The sequence below is a fragment of the Rhinoraja longicauda genome, chromosome 23 (assembly GCF_053455715.1).
Source record: "Rhinoraja longicauda isolate Sanriku21f chromosome 23, sRhiLon1.1, whole genome shotgun sequence".
Classification (NCBI taxonomy): domain Eukaryota; kingdom Metazoa; phylum Chordata; class Chondrichthyes; order Rajiformes; family Arhynchobatidae; genus Rhinoraja; species Rhinoraja longicauda.
The window spans coordinates 8897865-8910267 of NC_135975.1; the positions used below are offsets into that span (position 1 = coordinate 8897865).

General features: G+C 46.3%; 1 protein-coding gene across 1 annotated transcript in view; it reads right to left on the reverse strand.

Moving 5' to 3' along the window:
* The window catches only part of tmem209 (transmembrane protein 209), a 31651-nt gene extending 20605 nt beyond the window's left edge, over positions 1 to 11046 (reverse strand). Inside the window, exons 1-7 of the mRNA XM_078419561.1 lie at positions 10983 to 11046; positions 9441 to 9573; positions 6516 to 6574; positions 5698 to 5829; positions 4831 to 5072; positions 1402 to 1606; positions 127 to 302 (exon numbers count right to left, since the gene is read on the reverse strand). Of these exons, the coding sequence (XP_078275687.1) occupies positions 127 to 302; positions 1402 to 1606; positions 4831 to 5072; positions 5698 to 5829; positions 6516 to 6574; positions 9441 to 9571 (945 nt within the window). The 5' untranslated portion in view covers positions 9572 to 9573; positions 10983 to 11046. The remainder of the gene's footprint in view (positions 1 to 126; positions 303 to 1401; positions 1607 to 4830; positions 5073 to 5697; positions 5830 to 6515; positions 6575 to 9440; positions 9574 to 10982) is intronic.
* Positions 11047 to 12403: the final 1357 nt, after the last annotated feature.

Below are 12403 nucleotides of genomic sequence, written 5' to 3' on the forward strand. Positions count from 1 at the left end.
TCAAAATGGATTTAAGAATCAGAAAACACTAACCACCAAGCACTGATATGGTTACTGAATAAAAAAACCTTGTCCAACACCTTCCCCTGGAGTGAAGCATTAGGTACATGGATATGTTGTACACACCTCTTCCGCAAGTAGCTTGGAGCCCAGATCTGTGTCATCCTTGTGAGCAGAGGGGGCCTGAGACCGGCTGGCGAGCTGGTACTGGAACTTGCGCAGTGTCTGTGCATATTCTCCACTGCTGCGGCTGTAGTTCCAAAAGCTTGGAGTGTTGCTGCTGGATGAACATTCAGAACTTCCTGTGTGTACACATCAAATAAAGTATAAAGTAGGATTACAACTAATAAAACTGTCAGGCAATTGCCATCACTGGCCCTCCTAATCTTCTATCAACTTAAGCCAGGCCATGTTCTGAGTTGAAATGCAGCATTAGACTATCTAGATACTGCCCCCATTTTCAAAAAAATCACATCTTTATATTGGCAGGGCCTTCCTTTCCCACTAAACTTGATCGGACAAATTTCTGCCCCATTTCCCACTCTTCTCCAAAAGTGTGGCTTTGCGAGCTGACTGAGGCAATACATTGCCTAATGGTCAATCATCAACCTGTAAAAAATAAGCCAGTAAACTTAAATAACAGCATAACATTGATGCTGAACTGGGATAACAATCAGGAACTTATGCCTCCCAAAAATCAGAAATGTTGAAGCTAATTGCAGACATTAATTGTATACCATCAGTGAGGAATCAGTAGCATGGATCAGAGCTCGGCTGACTGAGTTTATAAATTGGAGAAACAAACAGTATAGGCAACAATTGCAGGTAATGACTGTTGCAATTCAGAAAGCTTTCACACACGTGCTCTTTTCACCAACTCCAGTGCAAGTACAACACTTCCCAAATGGAAAAAGAAAGATGCCCTCAAATATCAAAAGCTCTCCACAGCTTTCTATGCTGCTTCACATAATCTAGAACCTTCCTCCAATAACTCAGTGTGAGAGAAATAGAATGTTTAGAAGGGGTCAAGAGGCAACTTTAACCACAGAGCGATAGAGCAAGGAGCACCACTACTTGGCCCTTTGTGTCTTTGCCAACTCTGAAGGAGGTATCCAATTAGTTCTACTCCGTTCTTTCTCCACAGCTCTGCAGTGATCCCAAATGTTTTTATGCACTCAACACACACACACAAATTTTGCATAAAGGTCGGCTCAGGATTTTTGGGAGGAAAAATTCACTTGCCTATCATCCAACAACCAGAGACATCAAAAGAGTAGTCCCTCCCCGTTAGAGAACAATAGACCCAGTGTGGACGAGGCCCTGAATCAGAGTCTCTCCTGTACTGTGCGATTCAGATGACATCATCCTGCAGATTAACAAACAATACAAGCCTCGACTAACCCATCTGGCTGCGGCCGTGCTTCTCCTCTTCGGAGTGGAGGAAATTCTCCAGAGATTTCATGTCTGTAACATACTCGTCTCGCGTGAGAGGCGTGTTGTACGTGGTCGGGGCAGATCGGTAACGAGTTCTCAGGCTGGAGCTCTCCGAACTCCCAACGTTATTGCCACATAAATAGGAATTCTGAGGAGGACTGAAACCAGAGCCCTGAATGATGCAAGACAGAAGTCACTGTGAGTTCAACAAACAAGATTTAATTGCAGCAGACATCTAAATCACTACTCAATCGAGATCCACCATGAACATTTTGGCAATATCAATCGACAGGGTTTATCGAATCTTAGTTGCCAGTTGTGATATTAGCTTCTTGGACAATACTTTATTTACATCCTTGATGGTTTTCGTCAAACTTGATTCATTCTTAATTTGTTCCAAACAAAAAAAAATCAATCACCTTCTGCCTTCATCCTACCTCTCCCTAATATTTTCATTTTAATGAAATCCAGACATTAGAACTTCACCCTCACCATTCCGTGACTTTGGCTGAGAATCTCTACCTCCACCTCCCCTCTCCAGCTGCCTATTCCCTCTGACAATCAAAATGTTAAAATCCAAGTTTTGGCATTGCCTAAATACATTTCAAATTTAGCTCACAAATTTAATCATCTTACTTAAAACTGGAGCACGTAATCAGTCCTGTCAAAGGTGTTATTGTGGGACAGAGATAATAGGTAGCTACATCTAAAAAATAATAATTTGGCTTATTTCACCTTGATCTTTCCAAGGTGGCCTGCATCATCATCATCTACATTGCAAATGACTACATTTCAAAAATTACTAAATAAGCTTAATGATTTTGGGTGGCAAAGAAATTATGAAAATTGTTTCTCAATATTTGTTCATATCATATCATATATATACAGCCGGAAACAGGCCTTTTCGGCCCTCCAAGTCCGTGCCGCCCAGTGATCCCCGTACATTAACACTATCCTACACCCACTAGGGACAATTTTTAGATTTACCCAGCCAATTAACCTACATACCTGTACGTCTTTGGAGTGTGGGAGGAAACCGAAGATCTCGGAGAAAACCCACGCAGGTCACAACATTCTGTCAAGTACTGACTCCTGACTTGTACTCCACAAGACAATTTCCATTTATTAATTAGTCGGGAACAAAGAAGTCAAAGGACCAGAGCAACAAAAAAAATTATGCTTATCATTTTTTTAAAAAGCTTAAACTGCAGTTAAGTTTTTTTTCAATCAACATGCCCAACAGGTTTTTTTAAGCTGCAGGTTTCAAATTAATTACTGTAACTTTATAAATCAACATCGCAGTCCCACCCCCAACCACCGCAGAATGAGACAAGCAGACAAATTAACTCAGTCAATGTGTACATTCAAAGCTTGCATATCTGCTTGGAGAAGAGCCTATAAGGAGTATATTCCATTTTCAGTTAAAGGCATATTATTCAGTTTGAAACATATTTGTAACAAATGTTTTATTGGAGCACAGGACACAAAGCTAGGTGAGGACTTGCTTTCAATATGCAATATAATGGTGGAGATGGCAATATTGCCTTCCAATTTATCCTATCCAATTGTCTGTATATTTAAACAAGTATCATTAGTTCATGACCACCCCAGGAGCCTTAGTCATGTGCCCGTCTGGCAGGCAATAGCCCTACCTTACAGAACAGCCTAGAAATCACACTGGTTGAGATCAGTCGTTCCTGCAGCTCTCTATGGATACAGTCATTGAATTGGTGAGATAAAGTCCACGACTGGCAACCTTTCAAGAAGCTGGGAATGTTTAAACACTGCAGCAGATGGAAGTGCAAATAACAGAACATGGATGGCAGCAAGTTGTCAATGATGAGAAAATAACCAAAGGGAACAGATGGCCATGAAGGCCAGGGGTAAAGAGTCTGTCATTTTCACCTGGTACTGACACCAGTCTGCCAAAACTGGGAATGGAAAGAATGCACCTTGCACAATACTCCCATTACAATTTCCTGATCAACAGCCAGGAATTTTAAAAAGCTCTGTGGTGGGAAGGTCTGCCCCTGTCTGTTTGTTTCCCTTCTTTGTCTTATCTTTAATGTTAGATGTATGTAATCATCTATTTTTAGTTGTGTATTATGTGGTGGGTGGTCTAGGGGGAAATTTAAAAAAAATCTCTATCTTCAACGAAGAAGTGACTTTTTTCCGTCTCGTATCTCTGTTCGCGCTGCGGCCTAACATCGAGGAGCTGGGCGACCTCCAGCTGGGATCGACCTTGAGGGCTCCGGTCACAGAGCCTGTGGACCCGCGGAGCTGGCTGGCTTTCGGAGGCTGTGGTGGAGCTGCAATTGCGACTGCGACTGGACTTTGAGGCTTCAGCCGCGGGCCCTGTGGTCAGGAGCTCGCAGGTCCCTGGTTGGCGACTGACTTCTCGGGAGCTCCAGCCACAGCCTTCGTCCGCCCCAATTCGCAAGGCTCGAATCGGCCCGTTCGCTGGACCTTTCATCGCCCAGGGCAGCTTGGCTGCGGGATCTTCCATCGCCAGGCGGGGGCTTCAATATCAGGAGCCTCGTTCGCCTCGATGCAGCAGTTCGACTGCCTGACCGCAGGAGAAGAAGCAAGGAAGAGATAAGACTTTTTTTACCTTCCATCACTGTGAGGAGGTGCCTGGAGGAGAGTCACTGTGATGGATGTTTATGGTACATTTATGTAATTGTGTGTTTTTTTGTTTTTTTTCATTGTTACGACTGTTTGGTAACCACATTTTGTTCATTTGTTTCGTTTTGAATGACAAATAAATTCAATTCAATATTCTGGCTGCAGGAATTATGGGGGAGACGAGTTTGCCAAACTCTAATCACACTGTCAGCTGCAACTTGGCTGGTAGAGATCACTTGTGAGCCTGAAGGCTGGAGGTTCAAGTCCCCCTTCCAGAGGCTGGACAAAAAAGTCTGGATGGACATTATTGGATGAGATGTTAAACCAACCTCAAATACCCTTCTTTGGGGGATGCAAAAGCTCCCAAGACACTGCATCAAAGATTTGGATGGGGAAAAGGAGTTCCCACATTTTGATGAATATTTATCACAATCGTTACCACAAAAAAATGTTCAGCATCAGGTACTGCTGTTCGCAGAGGCTAGTTGTGTGCTAAACACTTGCTATGCAAGTGAAGGGTCAATGGCCCAGGTACCGATAATGGAACAGTCAAATTCTTGCTTGCAGTAGCATACTAGACCTTTAAACGCAATGTACATGGATATATTTAAAAAATAACCATTACAATATAATTATGAAGTGCAGCAAATATAAATCATCTTTGCAGACAAATGGGAAAGTGAAAGCAATAATTAACCCATTATGGTGGTAATAGATACCAGTGAAGGTTTACTATACCCTGATAGCTGGATGTACTTCTTCATCACTTACCATGTTGAAGCTGCTGCCAGGCGAGTACATCACAGAGGATGGGTAGGACCCGCTTCCCGACAGGGAAGGCATCTGCATGGATGGGCTGAACCCTGTCATACAGCCAGGGCTGAACTTGGGGCTGGAGCCAAGTGGCCTTTGAGGGCTGTAGGAAAGGACACTCTGTCCCTGGGTGACACCAGGGGGGGAACTGTTGGGGGTGGATGTGGTAGCTGGCTTTCTCTGTGGTGTCGTTTGTGTCACTGAGGAAAGATGTGCAATAAGCAAATTAATAACTGATCCTTCTCTGCCAGACCAACCTCTCAACTTCCACCCCGTCCGGCGCGGCCTGGAACGTGGCAAGTTCAACAGCCTGACCGCGGGAGAAGACGGCAGGGGAAGAGAAATGACATTCTGGCCTTCCATCACAGTGAGGAGGGGACTGGAGGAGACTCACTGTGTTGGATGTTTCTTTTTGTTTTGTGTTTTGTGTTGGTTGAGGTTGTGTAATTTGCTTATTTTATTGCTCTATTGTTGGACTGTGTGTGACGAAATCTCGTCCAAAAGACCTGTTTTTTGGATGACAAATGAAGGTAATTCTGAATTCTGTGAATTTCCCAGTGTTCTAACTTGCATCGATCGGCTCGTTTATTCACCAACCACGCTCACTGATCTACATTGCCCCCAATCCAAAAACACATCAATTTTGACATTCTCAGTTTTCAAACCCCCCCCCATGACTTTGTCCCTCCCTTTCACCAAACCTCCCCTCCAGATCTACAACCCTCATGATCATTTCCCTCAAATTCTGCCCTCCACAAAAGCACGTTCTTTAATTCCAAACAAATTCTTCATCTCCAAATTTGCCACAGCTGAGCTCCAACTTACCTGGATTCAATATTCCCAGCAGTGATTGTTGTTGTGGGGTCATCACCAGATTGGCTGGGACGACAGCAGTCCGGAAGTAACGCCAGAAATCAGATAAAGCATTGAGGCAAAACAGGGTGACCAGACCAAACTCTGGAACAAAGAAATTGAGATTAATTGAAAAATTACAACACAGGCAACAGAAGAGATTACTACAAATCCAGGCAACATACGTGCAGTTTGCATTCTTATACTCGACGATACTTAAACCTTCCGAGCTGAACTACAGCGAATATAATGAATATAATATCATGCAAAGAGATAGCTGCTTTCAGCCACAGAAATCTGTGGTATGAACCCAAGAATTAAGTGCAATTGCTTACACCAGACCATCATGCATTCAGAGGCTGCACATTTAAGAGGGGGGGATTAAGAACAATTTTAAGAAGGGAAATACGAACAACCTAAAAGAAATGCTGGAACCAGTGTCTGGAATAAAAACAAGGGAAGTAAACTATTTTAACAATGAATACTAAAGGGGAAAGGGACAATACTTAGTGCTGGAACTGGGACAAACAATAATGGAATGTTTCTTTCTCCTTTCCCAAACTAAGCAATGTGACAAAGAGACATAAACTGGCCTCATAATGAGGATGAGGCTGAAGGGAAGAAACCAAGCAGATCAGCCGCCACCCAAGACATGAAGAACCTGTGCCCTTTTCCAAGGGATAAAATGGCTGGGACGCGCAGGCAAACCCTGCAACATATCCATTGCATCAGAAAGGATCAGCCCTCTTGCAATGAATCACATAAAGGGAGAAAAAAATGGACGTACTCACCAATATACCACAGTGGCCAGTAGTTGATATTGTAGAATTTGTACAGCAATTTGCCAGTCCTGAAAAATAAAAAATTATGATTTTCCCCCCCAAAATTTCCACTACGGCTGAAAACTGAATACCTTGTTTGATTTCAGACAGAAGTTTAAAAACTGATGTCCTCACTCACAGCATCAGTGAGCATTTTCTGGCCAGTTATTTTACACAAGTAATTCCGGAAAATATAGAAAGCAGAACACGGGCCTTGAAATGACTGCAAGTCCCTGTTAATAGCTGACATACTGTCTGCAGATCTGCATATGTGCAAAGTTGGCCATTTATTACAAAAAGTGTAAATAGAGCATGTTCCTCCAGGGCCCTCACTGGTAGTATCCTGTGAATTCCTTGCTTTGAGATGGATTGTTTGCCAGCTTGTGCTGCCAAATAGTGAAACATCAATAGCTGGTGTGCAGGAGTGGCTGGTGTCAAGATACACCAGGGATCAGGTACACAGATAGGTTTGCTGCTGAAACCAGGGTGTGAAGTGTGGGCTGTGCATACAACAGGAGACAGGGTTCGGGATTGGGTCAGAGTCAGACTCGGTCATAACCAGGGTCTGGGCTCCTTGTAGGTTTAAGATTGTTTTGCCAGGCCAACAAATGCAAGGTGAAACTTAAATAAATATTATGCCCATTGATGGATCGACAAGCAAGCATCATTGTAGGCTTAATGTAATTGAAAGTGGCCTTAGTGGTATCCATGCTTTTTTGATATTTATAGGACGTCCATGCCTTATTCCTTCCAATTACAAGGAAATAATGTATTGCAGATCATTTTACAGTCGCTTTTACAACTTTCCTTATCATTCTTCCAGATTCTGCCAAAATTCTTATTTTCTTAGTCTGCTTCCCAGCAGCTCAACAAGCTAGAATAGATAAAGATTATAGAGTGCTGGAGTATAAGAAAATAACTGCAGATGCTGGTACAAATCAAAGGTATTTATTCACACAATGCTGGAGTAACTCAGCAGGTCAGGCAGCATCTCAGGAGAGAAGGAATGGGCGACGTTTCGGGTCGAGACCCTTCTTCAGACTGATGTCAGGGGGGCGGGACAAAGGAAGGATATAGGTGGAGACAGGAAGACAGTGGGAGATCTGGGAAGGGGGAGGGGAAGAGAGGGACAGAGGAACTCTCTAAAGTTGGAGATGTCAATGTTCATACCACTGGGCTGCAAGCTACCCAGGCGAAATATGAGGTGCTGTTCCTCCAATTTCCGGTGGGACTCACTATGGCACTGGAGGAGGCCCATGACAGAAAGGTCAGACTGGGAATGGGAGGGAGAGTTGAAGTGCTCAGCCACCGGGAGATCAGATTGGTTAACGCAGACTGGGCGCAGGTGTTGAGCGAAGCGATCGCCGAGCCTGCGTTTGGTTTTGCCGATGTAAATAAGTTGACATCTGGAGCAGCGGATGCAATAGATGAGGTTGGAGGAGGTGCAGGTGAACCTCTGTCTCACCTGGAAAGACTGTTTGGGTCCTTGGATGGAGTTGCGGGGGGAGGTAAAGGGACAGGTGTTGCATCTGAAGAAGGGTCTCGACCCAAAACGTCGCCAATTCCTTCTCTCCTGAGATGCTGCCTGACCTGCTGAGTTACTCCAGCATTTTGTGAATAAATACCTTCGAGTGCTGGAGTAACTCAGCTGGTGAGGCAGCATCATTGGAGAACATGGATCGGTGCCATTTTGGGTCAGACCCTTCTTCAAACAAAAGAAGGGTCACGATCCAAATCGTCACTTATCCATGTCCTCGACAGATGCTGACAGACTCGCTGGGTTACTCCAGCAATTTGTCTTTTTTTGTAAGCCAGCATCTGCAATGTCTTGTTTCTAACCTAGAACAGATTTCAGGGATCTCGGGTCAACCTTCTCAGCAACACTCTGCGAGCTGTTCAGGAAGTTTACAACAGGATATACCTTTCTCAACACCATCAACTACTGATTGGGAGCACAATACAATCAATTGTCTCTGGCTGATCCCAGAAAGCCAAGGTCAATTTGGAATCTGAGACGCTGCATTAAGCAAAATAAGATAACTCGATACCAAATGAAGATAAAAACACCAGATCTGCATAGCTCTGCTATTCACTGAGACCAGGTGGGGGCAACACAGTCAGTTCTCAACTCTCCATGTTCCTTACATGAACTAGCTATCATCGAGTCTTAGTTTAGATACAGCGTGGAAACAGGCCCTTCGGCCCACCAACTCCACACTGGCCATTGATCACCTGTTCACACTAGTTTTGTTATTCCACCTTCTCATCCACGCCCTACACATTAGGAGCAATCAGAGGCTAATTACCTTTAAACCCACATGTTTTTGGGTTGAGGGAGGAAACCGGAGCACCCGGAGGAGCCCAACGTGGCCACTCGGAGAATGGATCTATCCTCCCTTAATTGCCATCTTCTCTTCATCTTCACTCTAGCCTAGACATTTCTGTTATTTTCTCTGCTGCGAACCCCACTTCTTTGCAAATTTAAGCACTTGTTTAAATAGTAATTATCACAGTAATTGTCCCATTGTACAATGAATACATATCAAAATTTCTGGTGTAGAAAAGAACTGCAGATGCTGGTTTATACCCAAGATAAACATAAAGCACTGGAGTAACTCAGCAGGTTAGGTAGCAGCTCTGGAGAAAAAAGATGGTGTCATTTGGGTTGGGACCCTTCTTCAGACAGAAGGATCCAGACTTGAAACGTCACCCGTCCTTATTCTCCAGAGGTGCCTGATGTACTGAGTTACTCCAGCACTTTGTATCAAAATTTCTTCCTTGTTTTGAGATATCCCTAGATTGTGAAAGGAACTATTGATGTGAAAACATTTTTGATGTAAAGTGTAGTGCTTTTTGTGAGAATTGAAACCAAACAGAAACAGAGGAACAACTTACATTTCCATGTAGACCATTCCTGCAAGGCCTACATTGAGCAAACCCCACACCAATATCACTTTCCGGGTTTGCGCCTCCTTCCTCATCTGGATGGTGCGGTCAATAAGAACGGTGCCAGACATCTGATTCATCTCTGCGGATATCAAAGTAATTATCATTTGGACTTCAACAAAGGATAAATCAGAGGTTGGATATGCTCCAGTGTCTAATAGCAACATGAAAGTACGCAAGAGCTTGGGGTTTGAAACTACCACCAATCTGAGCAGAACCAGTTATGGCATTGTTCACATATCTAGCTCACGTCAAGAGTGTTTTGGATACAATACAGCTCAAGCAAACAAACTCTGCAAAGCCCAGGAATGGCAATCACTGCCAATCTCAGGTGCTTTCAGTTGCACCACATGTGAATTAGGGGGAAGTCGCTTTAGTCCTGCCTGATCCAACTGTGACCTTAATTCTGCCTTTCATTAACCGTCCATCCCCTCGCTTACCAAGAATCCATCCCTTTATCTATCCCAAAAGATATTCATAGGTGTAGGCATCTTCCCCTCCCTCCCCTATTTCCTCCATCTTCCCCTCCTCCCCTCTTCCTTCACCTCCATCCTCCCCTCCCTTCCAAAGTCCCCTCCCTCTTCCCTCCATCCCTCTCCTCCCTCCCTCCCCATCCCCTCTCTCTCCCCCCCTCCCCTCTCTCTCCCCCCCCCCCCCCTCCCTCTCCCCCCCTCCCCTCTCTCTCCCCCCCTTCCCTCTCCTCCCCCCCTCCCCTCCCCCTCCCCTCCCCCCCTCCCCCCTCCCCTCTCTCTCCCCCTCCCCTCTCTCTCCCCCCTTCCCCTCTCTCTCCCCCCTCCCCTCTCTCTCCCCCCTCTCTCCCCCCTCCCTCCCCCCTCCCCTCTCTCTCCCCCCCTCCCCTCTCTCTCCCCCTCCCCTCTCTCTCCCCCCCTCCCCTCTCTCTCCCCCCCTCCCCTCTCTCTCTCCCCCCTCCCCTCTCTCTCCCCCCTCCCCTCTCTCCCCCCCTCCCCCCTCCCCTCTCTCCCCCCCTCCCCCCTCCCCTCTCTCTCCCCCCTCCCCTCTCTCTCCCCCCTCCCCTCTCCCCCATCCCCTCTCTCTCCCCATCCCCTCTCTCTCCCACTCCCTCTCTCCCCCTCCCTCTCTCTCCCCCTCCCCTCTCCCCCATCCCCTCTCTCTCCCCACTCCCTCTCTCTCCCCATCCCCTCTCTCTCCCACTCCCTCTCTCTCCCCCTCCCTCTCTCTCCCCCTCCCCTCTCCCCCATCCCCTCTCTCTCCCCACTCCCTCTCTCCCCCTCCCTCTCTCTCCCCCTCCCCTCTCTCCCCATCCCCTCTCTCTCCCTATCCCCTCTCTCTCCCCCCATCCCTCTCTCTCCCCCCTCCCTCTCTCCCCATCCCCTCTCTCTCCCCCTCCCCTCTCTCTCCCCCTCCCCTCTCTCTCCCTCTCCCTCTCCCTCTCCCTCTCCCTCTCCCCCTCCCCTCTCTCTCTCTCTCTCTCTCTCTCTCTCTCTCTCTCTCCCCCGGTCCCATCCTCACCTGTCCGCTCACCGACGTGGCCCCTCCACTCACACCCAGTCCGCCGCCGCCGCCACCACCGGAAGTAACGTGCTCCACTTCCGCTGGAGCATGTCACCGGTGTGACGTCAGTTGGACGTGTTTGAATAGTGGCGGGAAATGTGGGCCGTGACGTGTGGGGCCGTGACGTGTGGGCCCGGGACAGAGGACACATGCCGGGCTGCAGAACTAGGCACCCCTGAGGCAACAGCACCCGGCCTTTCATTTTCCCATTCATTACTACATAAAGGCACATTAGCAGAAGCAGACCGTTTTGTACAGCATTTGGCATCTTGGTGTCACTAGACAACACCGACAAAACTCCGCAATCGCGAACATGACCCAGCCGTGGCCACTCAATGCTGCAGAGGCGGAAGATTCCACTCTCAACACCAACCAAGCAGCACATAATAAGAACACCAGATCCAAGGGGTTCGGCGTTGAGGTCTTATCTGCCGTAGAAGGGAATTATAGGGCAGTCTATTAAGTTTATCCCTTTTGCACTTGTTTTAATGTTCAGTGTATTGTCACATGCACAAGTGCGGTGAGGTTCAGGTACCATGAAAATTTGCTTGCAGCAACATCACAGGCACATAGACTCAGTCAACACAAAAATGCATAAATCAGACATAAATTAGCCAAGATTGTAAAAAGCAGAAGATTGTGGAAAAGAAAACATTAGGGGAAAAAGCATAATTAGAAAGGTTTGTGGTAGTGCAAGAGTGCACTCCCTTGCTGAAGTATGATTAGAGTTCTGCAGAAAGGTTCAAGTGCCTGATAGTTCCGGAGATAACTTGTTTCTGAAACTGGTGGTGGGAGACTTCAGGCTTCTGCTCCTCCTGTCTGATGATTGTCATGATGAAGTCTTGGGCCAAATGGTGAGGATCCTTGATGATAGTTGTCACCTTCATGATGCAGCACCTCATATAGACCCCAGGAATGATAGGGTTAACATATGATGATTGTTTGAAGGCGCTGGACCTGCATTTGCTGGAATTTAGAAGGGTGAGGGGGCACCTCATCGAACCTACCGAATAGTGAAAGGCTTGGATGGAGTGAATGTGTACAAGATGTTTCCACTAGTGGGAGAGTCTAGGACCAATAACATTAGCCTTGGAATAAAAGGACGTTACTTTAGAAAGGAGATGAGAAGAAAGGCCAAGTCAATGGATATTATTTTTAAGGTGGAGATTGACAGATTCTTGATTAGTACAGGTATCAGGGGTTATGGGGCGAAGGCAGGAGAATGGGGTTGAGGGGGAAAGATAAATCAGCCATGATTGAATGGCAGAGTTGACTTGATAAGCCGAATCATCTAATTCTGCTCCTAGAACTTATGAACTTAGATAGATCCCTTCAATTACATGGAGGGCAATGCCCCTCATGGACTAGGCTGAGTCCAG